This window comes from Musa acuminata, chromosome BXJ1-1 (genome assembly GCF_036884655.1).
Source record: "Musa acuminata AAA Group cultivar baxijiao chromosome BXJ1-1, Cavendish_Baxijiao_AAA, whole genome shotgun sequence".
Lineage (NCBI taxonomy): Eukaryota > Viridiplantae > Streptophyta > Magnoliopsida > Zingiberales > Musaceae > Musa > Musa acuminata.
This window is the reverse complement of record NC_088327.1, coordinates 8,835,314-8,862,369: the sequence shown is the minus strand read 5'-3', so window position 1 is coordinate 8,862,369 and position 27,056 is coordinate 8,835,314. Positions and strand designations below refer to the sequence as shown.

The 27,056-nt window shown below is 39.4% G+C and overlaps 4 protein-coding genes across 6 annotated transcripts; 3 read left to right on the top strand and 1 right to left on the bottom strand.

Annotated features, from left to right (window-relative positions):
- Positions 1 to 361: 361 nt before the first annotated feature.
- Positions 362 to 7,892, bottom strand: LOC103994572 (calmodulin-binding protein 60 A). Its single transcript, XM_009414944.3, has 7 exons — positions 7,637 to 7,892; positions 7,442 to 7,517; positions 5,914 to 5,966; positions 5,300 to 5,793; positions 2,183 to 2,343; positions 1,383 to 1,586; positions 362 to 1,304 (listed from the first exon to the last, which is right to left on the bottom strand). The coding sequence occupies exons 1-7, from the start codon at positions 7,732 to 7,734 to the stop codon at positions 750 to 752; spliced, it is 1,641 nt and encodes a 546-aa protein (XP_009413219.2). The 5' UTR covers positions 7,735 to 7,892; the 3' UTR covers positions 362 to 749.
- A 3,817-nt stretch (positions 7,893 to 11,709) lies between these two features.
- Positions 11,710 to 16,697, top strand: LOC135656545 (pentatricopeptide repeat-containing protein At1g74850, chloroplastic-like). 2 transcript variants are annotated; one of them, XM_065175848.1, is made up of 5 exons: positions 11,710 to 13,339; positions 13,433 to 13,845; positions 14,935 to 15,249; positions 15,372 to 15,479; positions 15,832 to 16,697. In XM_065175848.1, the coding sequence occupies exons 1-5, from the start codon at positions 11,882 to 11,884 to the stop codon at positions 16,169 to 16,171; spliced, it is 2,634 nt and encodes an 877-aa protein (XP_065031920.1). In that variant the 5' UTR covers positions 11,710 to 11,881; the 3' UTR covers positions 16,172 to 16,697. The 2 variants fall into 2 exon arrangements, with proteins under 2 accessions (XP_065031920.1, XP_065031943.1); XM_065175871.1 differs by having other exon boundaries at positions 15,407 to 15,479; positions 15,832 to 15,971.
- Positions 16,698 to 17,662: 965 nt separating this feature from the next.
- On the top strand, positions 17,663 to 21,761 carry LOC135656242 (plant UBX domain-containing protein 4-like). Its single transcript, XM_065175824.1, has 4 exons — positions 17,663 to 18,207; positions 18,978 to 19,263; positions 21,034 to 21,129; positions 21,212 to 21,761. The coding sequence occupies exons 1-4, from the start codon at positions 17,702 to 17,704 to the stop codon at positions 21,590 to 21,592; spliced, it is 1,269 nt and encodes a 422-aa protein (XP_065031896.1). The 5' UTR covers positions 17,663 to 17,701; the 3' UTR covers positions 21,593 to 21,761.
- An 852-nt stretch (positions 21,762 to 22,613) lies between these two features.
- On the top strand, positions 22,614 to 26,451 carry LOC135656048 (protein CLMP1-like). Of its 2 annotated transcripts, none has more exons than XM_065175813.1 (2): positions 22,614 to 25,083; positions 26,138 to 26,401. In XM_065175813.1, exons 1-2 carry the CDS (start codon positions 22,705 to 22,707, stop codon positions 26,156 to 26,158), a joined length of 2,400 nt encoding a protein of 799 aa, XP_065031885.1. In that variant the 5' UTR covers positions 22,614 to 22,704; the 3' UTR covers positions 26,159 to 26,401. The 2 variants fall into 2 exon arrangements, 1 of the variants encoding a protein (XP_065031885.1); XR_010504017.1 differs by having other exon boundaries at positions 22,615 to 25,316; positions 26,138 to 26,451.
- Positions 26,452 to 27,056: the final 605 nt, after the last annotated feature.

Genomic DNA, 27,056 nt, shown 5'->3' with positions numbered 1-27,056 from the left:
TACTTTTGAATATATATATATATATATATATATGTATATACAAAGAAAAAATACAAATTACTCAGACTTGATATCAGACTTTAGAAAATGAGAGGGCCACTCCCCTCTCAAAAAATAATCAACTTTAGTTTGTTCATTCAGTGGATGACCTCCCTAGACAGACGTGATATGAACATCAATATCAGAGGTATCAATCACAAAACAAATATCCCTTTCTTCGACAAAGAGAAAAGCCATTACCTGTATTCATTTTTTTCATTTGGGTTTGTGTAATCTTCTAGTTCGTGTTTTGATTACAAAGATGCAGTAAAGAATAAAGAACCTCATATTGCCTGTAGAAAGTGTATGGACCCAACAAGGATTAAGATAAACAACAATATCCTATCATTTTTTATATATGTGTATTACGTTCTCCAGTAATACACAGCAACCAAGGACCCGATAAAAGAGACCCTTTGGTGTGTCTTAATATCATTCATTATGTACACCATTCTATCAATCTTATACCGCGAGCCATCAAAAAGAAGAATATTGACAAGATGAAACAAGGATGACGCATATCCATTTCATCTGAGCAAATTGAAACCTTCCCTTCTTCTTGTGATTCTGTTATTCTTCATAAGAATCCCATGCCATCAACAACAAGAATAAACAGAGGAGCGAGTGAAATCTCCATCCATTTCATCTGAGCCATCTAAAACCTTCTCTTTGCCATTCTATTATTCTCCAGGAGTAAAATCTTACCAAGTCTATGCTTCATGCACCCTCGACTTCATCGACATCACAATCTTACTTATGAACTTAAACACACATGACAGTTTCCTCCAACCCCTGCGAGGTTTTACAGGGGCTGCTGCTGCTAATTGCGGATCGATGAAGCCCTTGTAGGCAACCCCAAAGTCAGCTGGTGACTCAGAAATGAAGCCAATAGATGGCGAGGAAAAGCTAGAATTATACTGAGGCATGCTACTGAACAATGCCTGGCTGCTACACCCGTCGTATAGTGAAGTGCTCTGGCTATCTTGCTCATATCGAGGCTCCATGCTGCCTATAGCTTCCAGAGTATAAGCATCCAAGCCCCTCATACCCCCAACCGAGAATATATCTGGTGATGGGATGCTTGAGTAAGTGAAACCAAAGCCATCACCCTTGACAGGACTTGGAAAATTGCTGTACATGTTTTCCAATCCCAACGATGAAGTTTGCGGTGCTGGTGATGAGATACCAAGAACATCAGCTGTCTCATAAGTAGTGACATCGTTCCAGTGCTCATATGCTTGTTTTACATGATCAAGTGCTGCTGCCTAATACAAACAATGACAAGTTAGGAACACAACATATGACTTAGTTACTACAGCAATAGGAACAAGGAAAGTACACACTCTTTCATCGTCTGGAAGATCGTTGACTGACACTAATCGCTGCTCCGAAAGCACCCCAAGTACTTCACCGACATCGTTGAAGATGAAACCAGTTTTCCTTTGACTATCTGGGTAGTACACATGCACCTGGTCAGTGAGAATGCATGTACGGGCATGTTCAACAGTAACTTCCCACATCCTAGCTGACATTCCACTACCCAAAATCTGCATAAAGATTTTGCAAGGAAAGATGACGGTTAACACAAAATTAGCTAATAATTTTAGCACTGCTGAAGTTGCAAGTGAAACACAGGTTTCCAAGTTATCAATAGAAACTAAAAGGGGGGAAAAACTATGCAATGCACAGTGGAAAAATGAAAAAAAAAGTATATAATTTTAAAAAATATAACTATGTATGTTTAAAATAATTTAAAGAAATAATAATCTTTGACATTGAATAGTAATTTATTTTTCAAACCTTTATTAATAGTAGGGAAGCCTCAAAATAATGTTTTTAAGTTAATAAGAAATTAACTTGTTCTCTAGAGTTAATACGATATTTTTTAATGCTCTATTATATTTATATGTTGTGTATTATAATAATAACAGCTAGAACAGTATGATGGCAAGACTAGCAAAAATGTATACGACATCATTTGACATATGCTAATAGAAAAAAAAACCATAATCAAATATGCTGACATCCTTTTAGACAACTGCAACTTGCTTGTTTAGCAGCTATACTTGCTGAAAGCAATAAAATGAAGGAAAAAAAACATTAATGATGAATAGAAAATGACAATAAAGAGACAGATTATTACATTTCGCAGCCTTGTAGAATCCTTGCACAGTAAAAATAAAAAATCCTGGACAGTATTAATATTCTCATTGCTCAGTCGCTTGTGAAAAGCACCATCTTTGCCAATCTTCTCTAGGCGCCACACTTCATCACTAAGTGCTGGGGGATGGTGTTTCTTGTACACTGTAAAGCAAACTCAAAATTTAGATATTCCTAACATAAACTAATACTCTCTTATGAGAAGTTAGGAATAAGTAATACAATTAACGTAATTAGGGTACATGATACATTGAAAGATCCACTTGACCAACACATTGGATATAACATCACAGACAAAAACTGACGTCAAACCAGTCAGCAAAAACAATAAGCATGCACCCCAAAAGAATATTGGACACACTCAAAAGATATTAAATATATGGTAGTCCAGATGTATTTCTCCATAATGATGGCAGAACATTGATATTATTACATCATTAGCAGATATCAGATATATTCAGAGAATTCTGAAGAAAATCAATCTAATGTTAAAAATATGTGTACCCTTTTGACACATGATTTCATTTTACTAACTTTTCCATAGGGTTGCAGCACGAAAATATAAAAATCGCAACCCTCATGATTAGTTGCCACCACTAGTTTTAGATTAGTTTGTTGTGTCATCAATGTTCATTTGCACTGTTGAGTAACATTTTAGCATGAGCACTACAAGTATACATGATGACATGAAATATATGATCGGTTTGGTTCTTTTCAAAAAAATTGTCCCAAGACTCAACAACATTTTCTTAGAAACAAAAACATAAAAAAAATCTATATTATTATTAGACTGCAAACTTTTCAGTAGAGTTGACTCAAAACTTCATTCCAAACAAAGCTATTAAAGATGCACTTAGACACAAGGCACACTGACATGCTTAGTCGTGTGCCTCATTAAACTTTTCCCAAAGTCTCATACACCTAAAGACATGCTTTTACAAAGTAATGCATTTATTCTTACCCATCTATTCATTTGCTGTGTACTTATTATTCCCCTATACCATTACAATATTATGTATATCATGAAAAAAAATTGCTCCATCCCTTTGGTGCCTGATTCAAGCTGAGACCAACCACGATGGCTTGTTCATTACCAATCCAACACATAATCAAATGTCAGAAAGCACAACTGAATGTTTCTTTTTTTTTTTCCACGATCCTAGTGAGTTTTGCCAAAACAAATCCTCCTCCTATTTTAAGTTTATTTTTTATTTTGATTTTTGGTTAAGATCCATTTTAGCCCATATGGATTTAGCCACAAACCACTTAAGAATATGACAGCTGTCATCCTGCTCAACTTCTGTCATCCTGCTCTTGTTCTACTGTTCAACTTTAGCAACTTCTTCCTATGATTCAACTTCTGTCATCCTGCTCTTGTTTCAAAACATCTCTTCAGGTACTCACCTAATCTATGTTGACTATCGGACGCCCATTTTCTTTAAATCTTTTGTTTTTCAGGCTCAGCCATCAACAAGTTTAAGGTTCACTTTCTAATCAAACTAGCAACTACATTCCAAAACTTATTGCAGCAGAGCTGAATATCATTTGAAACCTATTAAGCCCTTTCTCAAAAAGGCAACGAAATGTAGGTATCAGAGAGATGATCTAGCTTTAGAAATGATGAGGGCCCAAGTGAGAAATGAGGACTACCAATCTCTATAAGCACGTCATGGCATAAAGCCACTATTGGAGTAGGCCTCACATACATTATGCTATGATTTAATTTTGGGTTATATTTGCGCCTTGAAAAGAACATGAAGCCCTTAAGTAATATAGCAAAACCCCCAATTTAATCCTACATCGAAAGTGGAAGGAGAATCTGGACCAGACAAATTCACCTAGTTTGTTTCAAAACAAATCTTACCACCTAGCAAACTCACCATACTGGTTTAGGCTTACCACCCGAAAATTTATTTCCCTTTTTTGTTTCTATAAGAATATGACAGCTGTCTTAACTTCAATCTCTTTCTCTCTCCCACTGTTCACTCCTCCTTTCCTGTTGCTTTCACCTCCCCTCCTGCCCCACCATGTCCTCTTCCTAGTCCAGGATACCTCACCCTCTTCTTCAGCTTCTCCTCCCCCCATTCCCTCTATGCCTCTCGTCTCTCTGTCTTTCAAGTCTCCCCTTTTTCTCTCCTGATTAGACATGTACTGCTAAGCAAAAGGGCATACTGACACACGGTATGCACAAGCATACCAGTATCTTACCAATCTGCCTAAGGTCCAGTAACGACACATGGATCGAGATTTGAAACTTCGAATTGACCTCTCTATTTTTGTATGTTCAAATACAATTAAGCTTCAAATTCCAAGTGACATTCCATCAATCTATCATGGAAAGCATCATAAGAGTTGAAAAGGACAGGCTTCATCGTCCGTTGCATCAGTATGATTATCAAGCCAACTAGACAAGTCTCTTCAATTATCCAAAATCAAGAGTTAACCAATGCAAAATAAAAGCAATGATAGAAATGGTCTTACGGGATAGATTTGAATTTTGAAATATAAAAAATATAATGAAGAGCTTGTTAATAAACACATACAAAATCTTGGAATGAATCAAAAAATACTCAGAAAAGGAAACAGTCTCACAGTGGATTTGAATTTAAAAATGCAGAAATATAATGAAAAACATGTTAATAAGCACATAATCTTGGAATGAATCAAAAGATACTCAGTAAAGGAGAATGCGAAGGGATTACCATCTTCATGGTGTTGAATAATTAGTTGCAACCATGATAATATAGAGTGTTTGTGTGTACACATTTAGAAGTAAACACCCACACACGCAACACCCTTGATTGCACCCATTTTTTTAATTTAAAGGAAGAAAATATGCAGACTACAATTACAGGTCAAAAGAAAGGAAAAAAGAAAAAATAGAAAACTTGTTTGTCACTAATATTTCAGATAATTGTATATTTGAGCTTGAAATTGACACAATATCAGATATATCAACCAAATTAGATTCATTATAAGTTAGCTACTGCTCATGAAGTAACACACCATTAATCAAAGAGTTACATAGCATCATTCGATAATGTATTGTTAATATATAACAGAAACATAATAGAAGAACTAAATGTTTCAATAAACTCACATTCACCACGGTGGTCCTTAACCATGAATGGCTCAGTCTTGGCTTCTCTTACTCTGATCCCATTGTAGTGACCATCAAGAACCCTTGCTCCCAGCCTGAATTTTCGACTCCTTGTCCAGCTAGAGTTGTCTGTAAATGAAATTTCTCCCAATATACCAATCCCTTCATTAAGATCTACGAAAACATCGCCAGTCAGCAATGAGCGCTTGCCTTCCCTTTCTCTCACAATATTATTCTTAAATTCATCAAATGTCCAATTGCCATCCTCGCCAAATTCAAAGTCTCCCTCAAGAACAACTATTTCCACCTTCAATGATGATTCAGGACCTGTTGTGACAACTTGCCCAGTCAAGGCATCAATTAAATCTACAAAATTGGCAGAAGTATCCTCTCCTTCAATTCTAGAGCCAGTGAATATGGGAAGAGAGAGCTTGCTCCTGAACTGAAGTTGTAGACTTCTTGTAGTAGAACAAACAACCTGCTTTTCACATTGTCTGATTGATGACAGATATTATTATCAACTGTAAATTCCAAGAGAAGATGAGCAAATGATGGCATTTTCAATTATTCCAAAGTAAAAGATTAATATTCATTTAAAAAAAGTCGGTTCTTACCTTGTAATGCTAGCCAAGTGCTTCGAAAGGGCCAAATCAACTTCTTCCCTAATCTGCAAGAAGTTTAAAGAATATCATTAAAAAAAAAACGTAAGAAGTTAAACTAGGGGCTAGATCATGTAATACAGACAAAAAGTGAATAGTGATAAATAAATCATGAAACAATAATCAGAATTTTTGACAGAAAGGGAATTCTTTTGACCACGTCATGGGTTTATAAAATCTCTCTGGCATAGAAAAATTGAACACTACTAAAGAATCACTAATCTGATTGTTCGATCATTATCTATTTAGCTTCCATCTATAACTCTCAAGTCACATCTTTCACTGATAAAATTAAACTGAATCATAGACAGAATATTTGCATAATAAGGATTTTTTCTTTGCAAAGGATAAGTGGCGAAGGCGGATTCGAACCCATCATATTGTGATGATCTGTCAAAGAAGTTCAATTCATGTAACTTTAAAAGAATTCTAAATTTTAGATCAAAATTCATCGTAGGGAAAGGAGAGTGATTTAAGTAGTAGGTAACTTTCTTCACCGAGTATCAGCAGGTGAGTTGGAGCCACGGCAGAAAGTTATTTGTTAAAAAATGATCTTTGGCTCCATGATATATAAGGGCTCTTCAATAACGTCAAGAATTATGTAAATATGTCAAGAATTATGTAAATATGTCCCTTCCGTATCATTGCCAAGTCACGGTTAGAGAAATAATCCAATAGGAAGCAATAAAAGTTCATCCGATCAATCTCCATGTGCTCTCTAAAAGCAGACATCTATCCCCTGCAGCAATTTCTGTAAATTAGCTTGGTCTGATCTCATTTATTTTGTGCCAATTGCCAAAATCTCCGTTTTTTTTAGTATGGACATTTAGAAAACGTGCAATCCAACTACATATCCCACAACGACTAGCAGAAACCTTTTTGACTGTGCAGCATCATGCTTTCCTCCTGTCTAGTTTGTTGATCTATCCACAGTTCACCTGGTGAGATGATCAGTAAGCACATAGACTGATCACTCTTTGTCCATGAAATGATGTCAGCTGATATTAAGCATAGATATAGCACAAGGTAATACTTTCTTTTTAGACAACGGTCCAGGGATTCAAACCCAACCAACTCACAAATAGTGGCGATGACCCTACCAACTGGGTTATCAATGGGGATGGAGTGATGCACAATTTATATTGACTCACTACTATAGTCTACCCAATAAGAATATGCATTACCTTTTATTAAGTAAAATTTCCAATATAATCAAACTGTTCAGCCAACCAGCAGTTAAAGTGTACCAACTATTATCATGCTAGCTTCACTGTTTGATTTTTACTTCTTCTTTTTTTTCGTCTTATTTTGTCATGCGAATAAGCTTTTTATAACCAAAGGGCAATCGACCACTAAGAGAGAAATTAACCAGTTACTTTGCATTCTTCCAATTGACCCCAAGCTGATTGCAGAAGTATGGAGCAATTTCAGATAACATTGCAGGGAAAGAAGGTACACATATGGAGTTGAGATTAATTCTCACAATCTTCCGGATCAACGGCTCCATTGCCGCGAGACACTTCTGAATTTTGTGCTTCTGCATCGCTTCCTCTACCACCCTGAAAGAATGATCACCATCTCAGAAGGAATCACTTCAAGAACACGCCAAAGCGAAACCCCAGCGAGAAATCCCACGCCGTCATCGGGCAATTAGGGGGAAAGTGGCGGAGCTACTGACCTATGGAAGCGAATCTTCTGCCGCTTCTCGTCGGGCGATCCGCTGCCGTCGGACGACGCCCCCACCTCCCCTTCCTCCGGCTGCCGCTTCTGCGACATGGCTCTCCTCCGTGGGCCGGGATCCCACTCGAATCCCTGGCGATGATACAGCAGACCTCGACGATCGCGAGCCGAGAAGAAAGAAGCCCTCGAGTTATCGGTCGCCCGCCTCCACCTATCTGCTTCGAACCTGTCCCCCACAACCACATTTTTTGTGCGTGAAGGCGCTTCGTCTCGTAGATTTCTCTTCCGGAAACCGACTCGCGGGAGCGATCGATCATGAGGGCGGGGCCCGCCGGAAGCGCGTCGGCGGGCCCCACGCGGTGAGCCCACGATGCGGCCGGTCCACGCGTCCCTCGTGATGCGGTCCGCACCGGGGGATCGGGTGTCGGCCTCCGAGGGCGTAAGTGTCTTAGAAGGCGTCTGTCCCGCTGACGCGTGTCATTAGTTTCTTATGTCACTCGGGGCCCCCACGAGACCCGCCACGCGAGTGGCATATTTAATTCGTGTCTCGGCACGTGTTTTATCATCAGTGAAGGGTATATAGTCTCGATTAAAATGATCAATTATATAGTAAAAGGATGTGTCTCTCATTATATTACGACTATAGTTGCGTGAGATTATATCTCAGCCATCCGTCCGAAGTCGATCTACGTTCTCCGCGCTGTGTATATGGACGGCCGTGATCTAATTTTAGACAATCAAGGGAACGGTCATGATCGACGTTTGATTAAATCAACGATTATGATTGAGATGATAGCAAAGAACCGATTAAACTTGAGGACGTTTTATATCGACGTCTAAGCTATCATGATTCAGTCTTACATCGATATCAATTTTGAAGGAGAGATAACAATTTTATTGGTCAAATGAATAATCATCGATCTCGAGCTTGAATGAGAGACAACAACTTTATTGCTCAAATGAACAATCATCGTGATTTGAATTATTTTTGGATCTTTATGAATAACAATGATTGTTGTAAGAGGTTAAATTTACGTCTTTCAACGTCGAAAGGTGAGCCTAATACATGAAATTTATGTCAATAAAAAAAATTTAAAGAGTTGATAATAATACACTCATCAAACCCTTATAAGTCAATCTTAATCTTATACATTTTCAATGTGGAACTAATCATGAGTATTACAACTTGAATGTATTGATTTTATTTTATTTTATTTATTTATTTTATATTACGAGATGATTTGATGATGGCTTGGAAGAAGAGGGGTTTAAATGAAATCTAAAATGTCTTTAAATGAGAGAGGATCTGTTTTTTTTTTTTTTTGATAAATATTATGTATGATTTTCTTTTAGCTGCTTATAGTTAGGGTTTGGAGAGAGGATCAGTTGCATTGAGGAGAGATAAAAAAAATATTTAATCCTTACAATAGTCAAATTAAATCTTGAGATTAAATGGGAGGAAAGATCAATAATGTCTTGTCTTTATAGTTTGACTAACCTTTTATAACTGATTAAGCTAGAAGAAATATTTCACAAAGTAAGAATAATATTTTAAAGTAATTTTTTTATTATGTGAATGCTAATGTGGCTTAGTTGATGATGTTAAGGTAGGTATTACACTATGGGGAGAGAAGAAACTGTATAATTTAAGTAAGACTGGATTTAATTATTATGTTTTAGTCATATATAAATGAGGTACTTATAGATTACCAAAAGTTAAAAAAATAAAATAAATCATGAAAATCTACATAAAATCTATAGTACTGATGGATAATAATATCATGAAAAATATTTTAAAATTATGCCAATTGGATTATCTACTATTTTGGATAATAATAGTGCTATTACTATTTATCCTAATAAAAGCTAATTCAATCTATTTCAATGTCACCCTAATTGAGTACAAATATAACCCAATTGAAGCCTAATTTCAACCCAAATTATCTTTAAATAAGGTTTCAAAATACCAACCACTTATTTTGGTACTTTGTCACTTTAGCATTTTATTCAAACTTTCAGCATGTCATCTTATTCTTCGGTAAATTATTTGGTCCTCCGACGTATCGATTTCATCGTAACATTTACCTTTTTAACGTTATATTTAATCCTTTGACGTAATGCTTGAACCTTTAACATGAAATTTAATTTTTAATATTAACATAACATTTTACTCTTTAATTTGACATTTGCCGCTCAATAGTCTTAGTAAATATTTTCTACATCATTTAACATAATATTAGTTTATCAAATTTTATCATCAAAATTTTAGACTCAATATAAAATTAATAAGCTAAAGAATATCATCAGAACACTACGTGACAGTACCTCGCAGTGGACACAACCCCTCTCTCGAAACATTACAATCCTGTACATAATTATACCATTACATGATTACACACAACACCATATTATCATTTTTTATATTAAACTATATCTTATTAGTGTGATAGTCCAAAACCATACTATAAAAACCCATCTTAAATGTATTATCTTATTAGACTCTTAAAAATTCAAAATTTAGTCAACATGATCGAATTTGTCAAAATTTATTTTAATAGCATTCATATTCTCAGTAATTACATTTAATTTTCTTGATATATTATTAATCTAATTAATTTTTTAAATGTTATATTATTTTGATATCCTCTATTGAGAATATGCTGATAAAAAAATTAAGATGGTACGAAGGCAATAGCTCCCATGTTCAAAACTTGTTCAGATTGCATTCTATCAACATTTTATAGAAAAAATATAACGTTGATTAAAAAATTAAGACTTTAAAATTAATCATGCTTATAGAGAATATTATAAGGCTACAATCTCAATAACTAATTATGTTATGTGCTATAATTGTGATGGTTCGTTGTCAGGAATATATATATATATATTTTGTAATAATACTATTTTATTTGTTCGGGAAATAAAAAAGATGATTTGAAGATGAATCATAATAATTCATGATATTATAATGATCGATCTTAGTCGTCCATATGGTTGTTCTTCGAGATATTTCGACGATCAATACAATTATTTTCATAAATTAAAATCTAAATTTGATATATCATCGTAATTTCAAATGAAGCTTAAGGTGTATTAGTTTGGGAATCAATATAATACCAACACAGATTAGCACATTTGTGTTACATCCACACATTGAGTTGACAAAATTAACTCCGTTTATGAATATTTAACAAAATAAAAAATTTAATGAATATATTATTTATAAATAAAAAATAAGTTGATTAAACTAAGGATGGATGATAGAATACTTATGTGATCATCAGATGTATTTGAGATTAAAAGAAAAATTATATGATAATTATTATACTAATAATATTTTATATATCTGTATATTAAGTAATTAAGAAAGAATATATATAGAAAAATTATGTTGGTGAGAAGAAAATATTAAGATGAACGTGTGAAACTACTGGGAAATATAAGAAAAAAAATATTTTATTCATCAAGAATTAGGTGTAATTTCAATAAGGTATAAAATTGGAGATAGACATTTAATATTATATAAACGTATGTTGAATGATTATTTAGGAGAGAGAGAGGAAGATATAAACAAATATAAAATAAAAATTTAAATATTTTTAATATATATATATATATATATATATTATAGATCTCGATAGTAAAAACTAAAAATATTTTAATAAAAATTATAAAATAAAATGTATAAAATAAAAATTATAAAATAAAAATTTAAATATATTTAATTTAATTAAATAATTATTATAAAATCTCAATGATGATAAAAAATTAATGTAGCCTATCCCAAATTGTTGAACTGTATGGATTTATTGTTGTGGTAGTAGTATAATCCAATTGCCAAAAGTGCCATTTAGGATTAGCGGGTCGGATCCACTATGATACCCGCTGTGGTATCGGAAGCAACATAGGAAGTTTGCGGGTCGGATCCACTTCAGGCTGTGCGATCAAGAGATGTTTTGGCGATCGTTTGTGGATCCAATTATGGTTTGAATTCGACAATAATCGGATTCGGGTCCTGACCGTTTCGCATGTTTTCGCGTTCAACCACCGCTATCCACACTGCGACGGGCCGTAAAAATCCTCTCCATGCCTCAACTCCACGGCGGTGGCAGGCGAAACCTTTCGCCTCTCTGTTCTCTCTTCCCCATCTAAAACCCCTACTCGCCCAATCCCAAACTCTCCCACATCCCGTCGGTCTCCTCCACCTTCCGTGGTTGCATTCCGCCCCAAATTGGTCGCAGAAATGACCCTCCTTTCTCACCCCTTCCCCACTCCCCGAACCCCCACCACTCCCACTTCCACATTCTTCTCTTCCCAGATCCTTCGCAAGCCCTTCCTGGGCGCACAGCGGCTGGCGCAGCCTCCGCCGCCGCGGCTTAATTGTGCCCCAATCGAGCGCCTACGTCCGAGGGCGGGCATAACCGCGGCCGGGCGGAGCAAGCCAAAGGAGCTGGTGCTCGGAAACCCGTCGGTGGCCGTGGAAAAGGGCAAGTACAGCTACGACGTGGAGACCCTCATCAACAAGCTCAGCAGCCTCCCGCCCCGCGGCAGCATTGCCCGCTGTCTCGAGGCCTTCCGCCACCGCCTCTCCCTCGCGGACTTCGCCCTCGTCTTCAAGGAGTTCGCTCGCCGCGGCGACTGGCAACGCTCCCTCCGCCTCTTCAAGTACATGCAGCGCCAGTCGTGGTGCCGCCCCAACGAGCACATCCACGCCATCCTCATCGGCGTGCTCGGCCGCGAGGCCCTCCTTGACAAGTGCCTCGACGTGTTCGACGACATGCCGGCTCATTCGGTCCCCCGCACCGCACTATCTTACACGGCGCTCATCAACGCCTACGGCCGCAACGGCGACCACGAGACCGCGCTGGCGCTCCTCGCCCGGATGAAGGACGACCGCGTGGCTCCGACGTCCCTCACCTACAACACAGTCATCAACGCGTGCGCTCGTGGCGGGCTCCCATGGGATTCTCTGCTCGGCCTGTTCGCGGAGATGCGCCACGACGGAATTCATCCGGACCTCGTCACCTACAACACTCTCCTTGCCGCCGCAGGGGCGCGGGGGCTTGCCGATGAGGCGGAGATGGTGCTTCGGACCATGCTTGAGGCCGGCGTCTTACCCGACAACGCAACTCACACTTACCTCGTCGACACATTCGCCAAGCTTGGCCAACTCGATCGTGTTTCGGAGCTTCTGTTGGAAATGGAAGCGAGCGGCCACCTTCCCGACGCCGTTGCTTACAACGTGCTCATGGAGGCGTACGCGAAGGCAGGTGCAACGAAGGAGGCGATGGGGGTCCTCCGCCAGATGCAGGCGGCAGCGTGTACCCCCACCGCCGCGACCTACAGCATCCTTCTCAATCTCTACGGGAGGAGTGGGCAGTACGAGGACGTCCGCGACCTCTTCTTGGAGATGAAGGTCGGGAATACCGCACCGGATGCCTCCACATATAACATCCTCATTAGTGTGTTTGGGGAGGGGGGTTACTTCAAGGAGGTGATCACGCTGTTCCATGACATGGTGGAGGAGAACGTAGAGCCCAATATGGAGACCTATGAAGGACTCATGTTCGCCTGTGGAAAGGGGGGTCTTCATCAAGAAGCCAAGGCGGTGCTCTCCCACATGAACCAGAAGGGAATTGTCCCAAGCTCAAAGGCCTATACCGGAGTTGTAGAAGCATATGGACAGGCAGCTTTATATGAGGTCAGCTGCCACACTTGTGTGCTCGAGTTAATTCTTCTAGTCCAGTGGTCATCACACCAGCTCTATAAATTTGGTTACTCATTTATTTTGCAGGAAGCTTTTGTCGCATTTAACACTATGCATGAAATTGGGAGCATAGCGACAGTGGAGACTTATAATTCCCTGTTATATACTTTTGCTAGAGGGGGTCTCTTCAAGGAAGCACAGGCGATCTTGGCACGGATGGATGGAGCTGGGGTTCAGAGAGTTGATGATACTTTCAATGCCCTCATTGATGCATACTGTCAAGGAGGACAGTTTGAGGATGCTTTGAAGGCTTATGTAGAAATGCAGAAATCAAAATGCAAACCAAATGAGTGGACCCTGGAGGGAATTCTGAACGTCTACTGCATCGCTGGGCTTGTTGATGAGAGCAAGGAGCAGTTCCAAGAAATTCAGTCGCTTGGGGTCATGCCTAGTGTCGTGGCCTACTGCATGTTGCTTGGCATATATGCTAAGAATGACAGGTAATAACTGAAATATGTCTTTGGCTACCTTTTTTTTGTTGTTTTAGGATGCTAGTTCTCTAGCATATTTTTCATATATGGTCCATGTATTTATGAGAGCTCATAGACTTAAACAACCACATAACTATGATATGATAGCTAGTGAGCTTTAGACTGCATAACCATGATATTATAGCTTTTTTGCTCTAAAAATTAATTCAAATCTGAACCACTAAAAATGTTTGAACCCATATTTATAGTAGTAGTTTTATCTAACTCTCTAGACCAACTTAATTCTCCTTCCATGTTTGATACAAGTTCAAATTTAGGGTGTCACAATGTCCCACTTAATCTTGATATCTTCGAGGTTCATAACTTAGAATTACCCTAGCAGGGCATGTAAACCCAGTACATCTGTGGTTTCACATCATGTTGTGCCTCTACAAGTACTTAATACTAGGTCTCGACTTAGCCCAATGGGAAAACTATAATTAAGTATATTTAACTTGTACCATAGCATAGCGTATCAAATGGTGCAATTATCAAATCTGATATGCAATATCTACTATGATAATTTCTGTCTTTCATTTCAACCGTATTACTCAACCAATTCCTACTTATGTCATTGAATTTTATAAACTGCACACCATTCTTCAGTCTCGTAGTTGTCATTCTCATTAATTATCTCTGTGTATGGAATTAATTAGCTCAATTTCTGCTGATGATATTATTTGAAAGTTTGATGTAAATTAGAGATAGTGTCCATTTTTGTTCCCTTTTCCATGAAAGGACATTACATGTGAATCTTGCTTAGCCTACGATGATGATCGTTTATAGAATATTGGTTTATTAATGTATATTGCTTCTGTGCTTTAGTTTGCTTTGTATATTTTTCTTCTTTATATGCAAACATGACTAAAACAAGACTATTGTATTTGGCTTCTCTTCAGTATTTACAAGTTCTTTCTTTAATTTTATTTCCATTCTTCAGTTTCAGGAGTAGTAGAATATGATTGCTTCTTTCCATATTATCTCTTGAAGAGCTTTTTCTTGCCCGATTTTGATCATTATCACCAATTTGGCATATTCTATTTTTCACCCATATTATAGGTGGGATGAGGCTTACCAGTTGCTGGAAGAAATGAAAACGAATAGGGTTTCTAATACTCATCAAGTAATTGCTTCAATGATCAAGGGGGAATATGATGATGAATCCAATTGGCAAATGGTGGAGTATGTCTTTGACAAATATAACTCTGAAGGTTGTGGTTACGGTTTGCGATTGTACAATGCACTCCTAGAAGCACTTTGGTGGCTGGGCCAAAAAGAAAGGGGTGCACGTGTACTCAACGAAGCAACCAAGCGTGGGCTCTTTCCTGAGCTGTACCGTCAAAGCAATCTAGTTTGGTCTCTTGATGTCCATAGGTACCATGTACTTTTTTATCTTATTCATGTTGTGTATCTCTTGCATTACAGCAATGCTGGATACAGTAACTTTCATACAAGTTCGGAAACGTTCAAAACTTAAGATTTTATTCACTCATCAGGCTGTCTTTTGGTGGTGCTCTTACTGCTGTATCAGTGTGGCTTGGCGACATGCATGCTAGATTCAAGCGAGGGGATGATCTTCCTAACTTGGCGACAGTTGTTGTAGTGTGAGCTTGTTGCATCCTCCTTAAGCTGTTTCTTTTAAAGTTTCTTATGATATCTCATGACAATTCGTTAACGCTTGTGGACTTTATCTCACTCCTACCTAGTTGATCAAATGATTGCAGCTTACGTTGCCTATTATATCCTTGCAAGATATATGTTTAAGAATTTTGATCATGACCATGCAATCTTGACTAGCTGATGGCTTCTACTTATGATTTTTCATTGAACACAATATTTTTCAGAGTGGCTCTGATTATTCCAATTGCATTATATAGTGGATTAGTTATTAAGGTTTCTTATTGTTTATGATGTGATGTTTAATGCTCATTTTGACAATTTTTATTTGTTAATCAGGCGTGGGGAGATGGAGAAAAGTTCAGTAACAAGGGGGTTACCTGTTCCGAAGGCAGTATACTCATTCCTAAGAGATAATGTATCTTCATCATTCCATTTTCCTGGATGGAACAAGGGCCGTGTTGTCTGCCAGAGATCTCAGCTGAAAAAGCTCCAATTAAGTGTCTCAGATTCATCTACAGATGCCTCTGAAGCTACGGATTTGGTTCCTATAATGAATACAGCCTTCCCACAACCTGGTACCCGAATACACACTGCCGAGTTCAACAGTGACAGTGAAAGCGGTACTGATGATGAGTCATTAAGCAGTGAAAAGGAAGCAGAACTTCTACCGATATGAATGCACAGGTGACTTGGCAATCCTGCGTGTGCAGCTAACCCTGTTGACATTGGGACAATTTTGAGTGTGGCTGGTGCAGAAAGAACATTGACCGAATTGGAGGTTTGCGAGTTGTCGAAGTTTTAGCTTTGAATTAATGGGGCTTACTACAGGATGGTTACCATCCCACATGGTGTATCAGTATACCGGTAGCATGAGATGGAAGGCTATGGAAGTGCAAGGCGTGAGTTTAGGAGCTCTTGATTGCATCCAAATGTTCCATGGATGTATCCTGCAGATGTCTGAATTTAATTGCTTAAGATGGGTCTATGTAACCTGGGAAGTATCCAATATACTCTTGAAAGAGACACATATAAGCCCTTATTTTGCGGTGGTATCCTGTTAGTCGGAAAAAATCTAGCAGGCTGTCTACTCGTCTGGTTATGATAGATCATTTCTGTATGTATCAAAGTTCTTTTAACTGTTTGCTTTAGTTGTTGTTCATACTCTGGAATAAGGTTTTATATTGATGGGCACTGTTTCTGGATGGAGCTAATTCCACTCTCCAATTTACTCCCATATGGAAAGTAGAAAGATGATTATGAGTTCATGTAGATTATGACAGATCTATTATCACTAACTAAGGTGATTGAAGCTCATTAATTAGGAAATAATATAGTGGTGATTTTATTTGGCATATTATTTTTTTATAAGTTCTTTACAATTGATCCAATAAATAGTAATCTGGTCATATATATTTTTTCCACTAGATTGACAAATTATGTTCTGCAAGTATCTGCCTGAGATTGAATACCATTGGGTTAACAACAGATTAATACTAAAACTTTCAATTGAGAATAGCAACATGTATTGGTAACTTGGAATTTCATTCCACCTGAATTTAAACTCAATTAATTATCTAAATGTCTCTGTTTTTCTTTTATTATCTGAATTCATTCCAAACTTCATAAAAAAAAAAAATTTGTGAATCCAATTTATACAAATCGGATGAGCACAAATATTCCAAAAAAAATCCAGTTTCGAATTATATTATATTCTAATTCAAAATCAACTACCTACCTATATATTTGATGCGGATATTATGAATTTGAAGTATATATTTTTTTTATTCAAAACTGCAGTGCCCTCATGCATTTATTTTTCCATTTGAATATTTTAAATGGTTACTATCAATTACCAATTACATTAGCTGACATCCTTAAAATTTGAATTCTATCTTCAAAAGATTCGCAAGTCCTATTTAATCGGGTCGTGGAGATCCGAGTAACGACAAAATATGATCCGCTGCGATATTTACAATCAACCCCGTAAGTCAAGTTCAGATCGATCGTACACGTAACTGATATCCCATTTCGAGCCCTGATCCGTTTCCTTGGAACCGATATGGTGCAATAGCACTTTCGCGATGGACCAGCCCAATAGCATCGATCCACGGCCCATTCTCGTGTACCGCTGCCGTGAGATCCAAGCAAACACGATTCCATCGGTCAAGAAGGGCCGAGGGCTGAGAGAATAAGGGTAAGGGGGGCGATGGAGGGGCGTGGCAGCAGCTTGGAGGATGAAGAGAAGAGAAGCCTGGTAGAGACGTTCCTGGGTATCACCGCCTCTACCCGAGAGGAAGCTCTTTTCTTCCTCGAGAGCCACGATTGGGTCCTCGATTCTGCCATCCTCTCCTTTTACGACGACAACTCCGATTCCCACCAGCACCGCCAACCCCAAGACCACGACGACGACCCCGCCGACCAGGACGAGGACTACATACCTCAGGAAGTCGCCGCTCCCGCAGCCGTACCGCCCCCGCGTGTGACTCGTTCCACCGGCGCCGCTGCTGCACCGACCGCGCGGGTGACTCGTTCTTCTGCCTCTGCCGGTGGATCCTCGACCGCGATGGGTTCCAGAGGGGATAAGAAGCCTTCCAAACCGTCCGGCAGCCGGCCGACCATCCGAACCCTAGCCGATCTGAACCGGAGTTCTGATCCGGGCTCCGATAGCGACTCCGATGGACCACAAGAGTACTACACTGGCGGCGAGAAGAGGTTGCAATTTCCATTAATCTGTTTTTTCACTTGATTTCAGTAGCAATGATATATGTGAATATTAGATCAGTTGTTTGGGGACATCGAGCATTGGTAGGCTCTGAAACCAAAAAAACGGGTAAAGAAGGATATCAAAAATTAGGAAAGCGTTTTAATTTGATGCGTATTCCAAACAAATTTTATTGATATGTTCTTTTAAGATCTCAAGCTATGTATTCTATTAGAATGACGATATAAGATAATTATTGAACTGAGTGAAGTGTTGTAACTTTGGGAGAGAAATGAACGCAGGAACGTTCCACGGGATTTTACATTATGATATTACCTTGCGTTTATGCAGACATATCTTTCCGATTGAGAGCATATAAAGCCACCCATTTCCAACTTTTGGTTTATAAGGAGAGACGGATTAAGTACTGGAGAGATTGCATAACTTCTAGCATAGTGTTATATTTATAAGATATTTTTGTACGAAATTATAAGTTTTGGCCCTTGCACATTGCATATTTGGGAATATTTATGTTGTCAAAATAAATTGTTGATAAAAGAAGATGAAAATGAATGCAATTGTGTTTAGCCTGACGTATTGTGTGGAATAGATCTGTTTCATGTTCCAATGATGTATATATATGTTGTAGGCACTATTCCTTGCAAAAAGCTTAACATGATCACCAAAATATAACCATTCCTTAGACACAACTACTTCATAAACTTATTATGCATATAAAAATACCATTGGTTCTGCTTCACTCCATTTAATTGTTGTGCAGTGGTATGCTTGTTCAAGATCCTTCAAAAGGTGGCAATGATGTTGATGCAATATTTGAGCAAGCTAGGCAGATGGGAGCCATGCAGGGACCTTTTGAGCCTCAGCAATCCTCTAGTTCTAGAAGTTTTACTGGAACTGGTAGGTTATTGACAGGTGAATCAGTACCACCTGCTCCCCAACAGCCTGAAAATGTTGTGCACAATATCTATTTCTGGAGGAATGGATTTACTGTGAATGATGGTCCATTAAGGAGGTTTGATGATCCTGAGAATGCGTCCTTCTTAGAGGTAAAATAAATACATATCCTATTCTTTTGATTTGTTTTTAATCTATTTATTTATTTCTTAAAACTGTTTCCTTTTAAGGTTTTAAAGTTGCAGGTTGTCATTCTGTGAATCAGGATCAGTGATCCTATTTGTGATGTAATGTGAACTATAATCTTGATTAGATCTGCATCTTCTTCTGCATAAAGTTCATATATTGGATGATGCTTTGAATTCTTATGTTAGTTCCAATCATCTTTAGTTTGATGTGATCATTATACATTTGGGTTTGACTTTTAACAATGAATGAAGCAGCATTATTTATGGGTCATTGAAAAATGAATTCTGTCAAAGTCTGGTAAATCTGAGATTGGTTATCTTCTACTTTCTTTTCTTAACAATGTCATTCACTTATTGGACTCTGATGTGAAAGAGTAAGGACATTGGGTTTTATACTGAATAGGTTTAGTGTAGGGTAACAGTTATATATGAGAAAGATCAAGGGGAATTTAGAGGTTACACAGTGCTCTAGATGAAAGAGAATCAATGAATATGATATCACATTATAATAAGGAACCCGAAGAATGCCTTACAGGTCATGGATAGTGTGTTCCACATTGCTATCCAACAATTTTTGTAATAAAATATCAACTAAACATGCACAGAATCAACAAAGATTATTTATATAGGTCAACTTAAATGTGCACAGAATTAACAGAAATCAAATCTCACCTCTTTGTTAAACCGGGGTAGGTCTCATATGTCATTGATGTAGGCTTCTCATTATCATGAAACCATCTTTCAGAAAATAGTACTAGTGTGACTATACCAGATGGACTTACTATCTCAATCATTTAGATAGGATGAGCCTTGAACATGTGGCTAAAAATGTTGAAGCTCTAGTTACTAGTGGCAGGTCCATTAAGCTTTCTCTGCCGATCCAATCCCCTATTTATTTTTAATGTGGAAAACATAAGGACATCACAGTATCTCCCGTTAAAAATTAAGTTGTCCTTATAAGGCTCAAATTGTATCCTGTAATCATTCCCTAATAGGTGTCAGAAACCCTGGGCACTGGTGATGTCTCTGCTCCGTAATATCTCTCTTGGACTGTCCATCAATACTCATGGTAATATAATCACTACAATACTAATTGTTATGGCCCTGTATTGATGAAATTTACGTGTTCATTTAGATAATATTATGAATAGAATGTGTTTTTCACCACATAACCCAAGATACTCAAGCCCAAGTGACTTGTAGAAACTCTCGTTGCATACCAATCAGTCTGTTAATTGCATTTAATGTGAGAATAAATGATGCCTTACAAGCTGTATGTGTACTATCAGATGGAAATTACTTTTGGCCTCGTCCCTCGTAAATGATCTTCAAAAGTTTCAAGTGGGGAAGATAATCTCAAAAGGCTGTGTGTCACATGTGGCTGTGTAAACCACACCTTTAACTAAGTCAATTTTTAAAAGGAAATAACCAGTGAGGCAAATTTAATTAGTTCTGTTGCTGATTGAATGCTTGTTGATACTCAAGTTCAAAATTACAAAGAAAACAGAAATAAGGGCTAAATTTCCTAATAGATCGGCAATTTATGTGCTAACAACTTAATATACATTGTAGGCAGAATGTTATAGGTCTAGCACTTTGCTCAACACATCATCCTTGAGACCAAATTTGCTTCAATCCTTGAATAGTTTGCTAAGATTTTCAAAAGAAATTGCAAGAATTGTCCTGTTATTTCTATTCTAATGATAAGATCACAACCACGATGTTGATTTGCAGAGCATTAGAAAGTCTGAATGCCCTAAAGAACTTGAACCAGCAGATCGGAGGTCTATGGTTAATGTCAATCTCATTCGGAGGGAAGAAAATTGCCCAGTATGTATACTTTGAATATTGACTTTATACGTGTTTCATTATACACTGAGGTATCATGCCCCAAATTTTCACTCTTCGACAGGAACCTGCAAGACGCCTCACTCCATTCCAAGGTGTAGGAAGGACACTTGCTGGTGGATCTTCTGACAGTTCTGTGACTGAACCTACTGTGGATAATGCTGCGTCCAGTGCAGTGCCTTCGTCTTTCGGTCTTTCAGTTGATGAATCTATGCCGTCCACTTCAATTCAGCTAAGGTTAGCGGACGGCACTCGCATGGTTGCACGCTTTAATACTCATCATACAATAGGTGACATTCGGGCATTCATCGATGCATCAAGGCCTGGTTCAGCGAGAACTTACCAGCTACAAACTGTTGGTTTTCCACCCAAGCAGCTGAATGATGTCGGTAAGACAATCGAAGAAGCAGGACTTGCCAACTCGGTTATTATTCAAAAAGGTTGATTGATTTCATGCATTAGTGTTGCTATTTAGGAGCACCTAAACTACTAAAGACTAGGCATAGCCTGTGTCCTATCGGATGCTTTCAGACTTTTAAAACTGTTACTGAATGATTTGGAATTTGTTGTTTGGTGTTGAGATGATACATTTCTATTACCTATAATTTTGTTAATCATGTGGCGTAAATCCTCAAGATGCAGTTTTTTGTTGATGTTTGCAGTATTTTATTAAGCCGTACAAATGATATTGATGCAGCTATATTAATCTATGCATTAGGGAAGTTCTGTGAGCAATATATGCTGTTCTCTTTTTGCTTTTAGGTTTCAGTAAATGAAATGTTTGGAGTGTCTTATGGCAGGGCTCACCTTTTTTGATCAATCTCTTCGTAAACAACGTATTAAATTCATCTCTCGTTCTATATGATATCAGGATTTCTTTGGACACATTACAACGTATACTTCATGTTTCCTTCTCTTTTCATCGTTTCCTTAAATCTCTCTTGCTAATTCTTGCTTGTATAGTTGATCGATTTGATGAGTGCCAAAAATATTTAATCTATTGTTAACTGTAACATACTCGTGGAGGCTTTATATAAAATCATTTTCATTTTTCAGTCTTTATAATAAGATTATGATGAATCATATCATGGGATGTTATCGACAGATATTCCAGAATGATAACATAATCCAACCTATCTAAATCCATTTGTTGGATATGGGACTTCGGAGTCGGGTTTAGTAACATAAGTGGCTTGTCTGGTATCTATCGGTCTCGTGGCCGAACCAAATTCTTAAGCAGCCACAATTAGGGCCAGCCAATCCGTCAAAGTATGATCCAATTCGGGCCAGATCGAGTTGGGTCAACCTCGATCAGATCCGAGACCAGAATGGAACCACCAGTGTGCGATTTGGGCCGAGCCTAGGGAACGTTCTGGAAATGACACAGCCTCTCCGAGCTTCATCATCATCGTCATCTCCCCCATTCGTTCGATAGGGTTACACTTGCATTCTATAAATAGGGAGAAAAGAGAACATTACATATAGGGAAGGATCCATTCGCCACTCTCCTGACCCGTAACCCCGTTCCCTTCTCTCCAATTATCGGCACAGAGAAGAATGGGGAAGTCCGGTGGCCGAAAGAAGAAGAACGCGACCGCTCCTGCCGTGGCCGCCACCGCCACCGCCCCCGCCACGGCCCCGGCCCCGGCCCCCGCCGCCCCAGCGTCGCCACCTCCGCCGCCGCCACCGACGGCCTCCTCCAACGGGGTCGTGGAGATCGACCTCTCCCTCCTCTTGAAGCGCGCCCACGGTCTCAAGGAAGAGGGCAACCGGCTATTCCAGGCCAAGGATTATGCGGGCGCACTCCGGCAGTACGAGATGGCCCTCAAGCTCACCCCCCGCAGCCACGCAGACCGCGCCGTCTTCCACAGCAATCGCGCGGCCTGCCTCATGCAGATGCGCCCCGTGGACCACGAGGCCGTCGCCGCCGAGTGCTCGCTCGCCCTCCAGGCGCAACCGGGTTTCCCCCGCGCCCTCCTCCGGCGTGCCCGCGCTCTCGAGGCCCTTCGCCGCTACGACGTCGCTCTCCAGGACGTCCATGCGCTGCTCGACCAGGACCCCTCCCACTCCGACGCCCTAGACCTTGCCCGCCGCCTCCGCGCCGCCCTCGCCCCCTCCGCCCCCTCCGCCCCTGCCGCCGCCGATCCCGGTAGTCGTCCCTCGCCTGCGGCCCTCGGCGCCTCCGCTGTTCGAGTTGGCGCCCCGGTCGCGGGTCTCGGACCCTGCCTCCCCGCCCGCCCCAAGAAGTCATCGCCCTCTGCACAGAATCCACAGAATTTCATGACGGCCAATAAGCCGACCTCCTCTTCTCAAAACCACCACCCACCGACCTCACCTGCTCTTTTTAATGGTCCTGACACTAAACCCCCTCGGCAGCTTCTTTCTAAGCCGTCTAGTGCGGAGGCCTCATCGCAACCAGTGCTGGTTGGTTCACCCGTTGACGGTTCACAGCAAAGCGCTGGAAAGGAGCCTTCTTTGAGAACGGTGGTAAACCGATGGAGGCCGCTGAAGCTCGTGTATGACCATGATATAAGGCTTGGTCAGATGCCAGCGTATTGTAGCTTCAAGGTTCTAAGGGAGATTGTAGCGAATAGGTTTCCATCGTCCAAGTCGGTGCTGATCAAGTACAAGGATGCCGATGGTGATCTCGTGACTGTGACCAGCACTGCCGAGTTAAGATTGGCTGAGTCTTCTGTCGATGAGCTCAATAAGAAAGACAAAAAGGATGGTACTGGAATGGATATGGATGATAAACTACAACTGTTGAGGTTGCACATCGTGGAGGTGTTCCCTGAGCAAGAACCTCTGATTCAAGAAGAAGAGGAGAAGATGCCGGAGGATGAGGGGTTGATAAAGACTGATCAGAGTGTGTCGGATTCATCAAATGGGGACTCCATTGCTGAAGCAGTAAACAATGATGTCGTAAAGATAGGCTCAGAGGCAGAAGAAGTTGCAAAAGATAACGGTGAGGATGCAAACAACGGATGCGGCCATGCTGAGTGTAAGGAGGCTGAGATTGATGATTGGTTGTTCGAATTTGCTCATCTGTTCAGGAATCAAGTTGGAATAGACCCTGATGCCCACTTAGACTTGCACGAACTGGGAATGGAGCTGTGCTCTGAGGCACTCGAGGAGACAATTACGGGAGAGGAAGCCCAAGGACTCTTTGACATGGCAGCTGCTAAGTTCCAGGAGGTGGCAGCACTGGCCTTCTTCAACTGGGGGAATGTGCACATGTGTGCTGCACGAAAACGCATCCCCCTGGATGAGGCTTCACCCAAAGAAGTTATGGCTGCTCAACTTCAAACAGCATATGATTGGGTGCGGGAGAGATATGCTCTTGCTGGGCAAAAGTATGAGGAGGCGCTTCAAATCAAGCCCGACTTTTATGAAGGGTTGCTTGCTTTGGGGCAGCAGCAGTTTGAAACTGCAAAGCTCCATTGGTCCTTTGTCTTGGCTAAGAATGTGGATCTGTCAACATGGGACTCTTCAGAAACAATCAGACTTTTTGATAGTGCAGAGGAGAAGATGAAGTCTGCTACTGAGATGTGGGAGAAAGTGGAGGAGCAAAGGATTAGTGAGCTTAAAGACCTTGGAAAAAGCAAGGAGGATGAGTTGTTAAAGAAGAGGAAGAAACAGAAAGCAATAGATGGTCAGGCTGAGTTGTCAGCCGATGAAGCAGCAGAGCAAGCTGCAGCAATGAGATCTCAGATACATCTGTTTTGGGGTAACATGCTCTTTGAGCGATCACAACTTGAGTTTAAGCTTGGATTTGGCAACTGGAAAAAGAATCTTGATGCTGCTGTTGAAAGATTTACGCTAGCTGGGGCTTCTGAAGGAGACATATCTACAGTTCTGAAGAAACATGCTTCCTGTGAAACTGAAGCCGAGTGTGATGAGAAGAAAGTGACAAGTTCGAGCACCACTGCTTCAGAGGTAAATTCCAAAGATGAGGATAAGCACATGCTGGAGAATTGACATCGTAGGACTTGCATGTTTGGTTATAACAGAGTTTTTAAATTGAGATGGTAGATCTTCTTGGCTTGGATGAAGGACTATCTTAACAGTTCAGCAAGGTTCTCTTAGTCCCTGGTGTGGCAATGTTGCCTTTCCTTGTGGTTCAATGCTTCTGCTTTTTGCTGAAGGAAGTTGGTGCTTTTTTGACTGAGGTATTTAGTCTCGAAAAAGATCTACATGAAACCTCTTTTGTTTCTTGATTGAGACAAAAACTTAACACATGAACCTAATGAATAGGAGTGTATGCATTTCTAGTTTAAATTGCATTTATCTCCTCTCAAGAGTGGAACGTGGATCCTCATGATTCTTTAATATATTTTTTATTATAAATTATTGCAAGTGATGTATCCACTTGTGTGCTTTTACTGGGATGTCATAGGTGATAATAGATCATGCATTTCCTTGGTTGTCATTATAGACGGTGAAAGCAAGCTTGTTTTCTATGCCGTTTGAGACTTTGATAAAGAATATGACTTAGAAAACATTAATGGAGAACCAAAGAGTATGAATGGGGGACTATTCTGTTATATTATTGGGGTTCTCTGGGCTTAAAATTACTATGAGGAATTATTTTATAGCAGTGTTTGCCTAAGAATCAAATTGTTGTGTGCCTAACCATGAAGACTCTGGAGTTGCACAGCATCATAGCAGGTCAATATGGCACTACTTAGTGCTTCTGCCAGATCAGGTGGAAGAATTGGCTGGCTTTTATAGAGTATCTTATCCATCAAAAAGCATTTTGAAAATGAACAAGAATGATGGAAATATCAATTATTTGCTTGCTAGATCCTCCTTGTATATTGGGTCACTAAGCATTAGTAGGTTAGTAAGTTAATATTATTGAGGATTTCTGATTTTGTAAGTTATGGTGTTCTTTTCTGTATCTTGTTAAAAAGGCTTGTATCGTTTCTCTCAGTGATTATGTCATTTCTTTTGTGCCTCTGAGATAGTGTTCATTTGATTTTTGATGTAGATATCACCTGGGATGTATTGAGACAATTCAGAGACAATAGCTTGCTGTGTTTGCAGATGTTAGGATGTGCTGAGGTACTCATCATCTGTTTGTCAAAATTCATCTTTTTAGCCAGTTATTTATGTTGCATAATTGTCTGATCATGCCGTACTCCATAGCAATGGTGGTCTTGGTGAGACATGTTCTACTTCTGTTAGCTTCATCTAACATTCTGGGATGTACTGAGATTTCAAAACCCATGAGACAACTTGTTATGTTGGTACATTTTCTTCTCTAAACTAACTGTTAAAGATACTTGTTTCTTACAGTTCAAATACTTGTAGTTACAAACCTAGGATTTACTTGCTGTATCGTACTGGTAAAATGCATGAGGTTGAGTATAGTGCATGAAATTATTGGGATCATCTGACAGCTTATCCACCAGCATAATTCCTTATGTTGCCATAAGTCATATTATATAGCATTATCGTCTATAGTTTACCATTGTGCAACTTAAAATGTTTGCCTGGCTGAAGTTAGGAGTATCTCATGCTGGATGATACCCTTCTCAGAAGTTAAAATCAACATAGTACATTCTGACACTGAATTTTCTCTCTCTGATTTTAAGAGCTGCAATGGGTTCGACATTGCTCATCAAATTCTTATTTCAGAAAACTTGATCCACAGGGATAAGAATAGAAGTTTATGACAACATTAAAGAAGCTGAATTATATCATTACTTTATCTGCTCTAAATTGTTCTGCACTCCTAATCATTTATTGTTTTTATCCTATGATACCATCAAAGTTCATTTTAAAGAATTATCTACGTGATGATATAGTACATAGGTAGTTGTAAGTCTAGATTAAGACTCCGCATACTACCGTATACCGTTTGGTACGGGTTGTATGTATCGATCCGACAAGGGATCGATATGGAT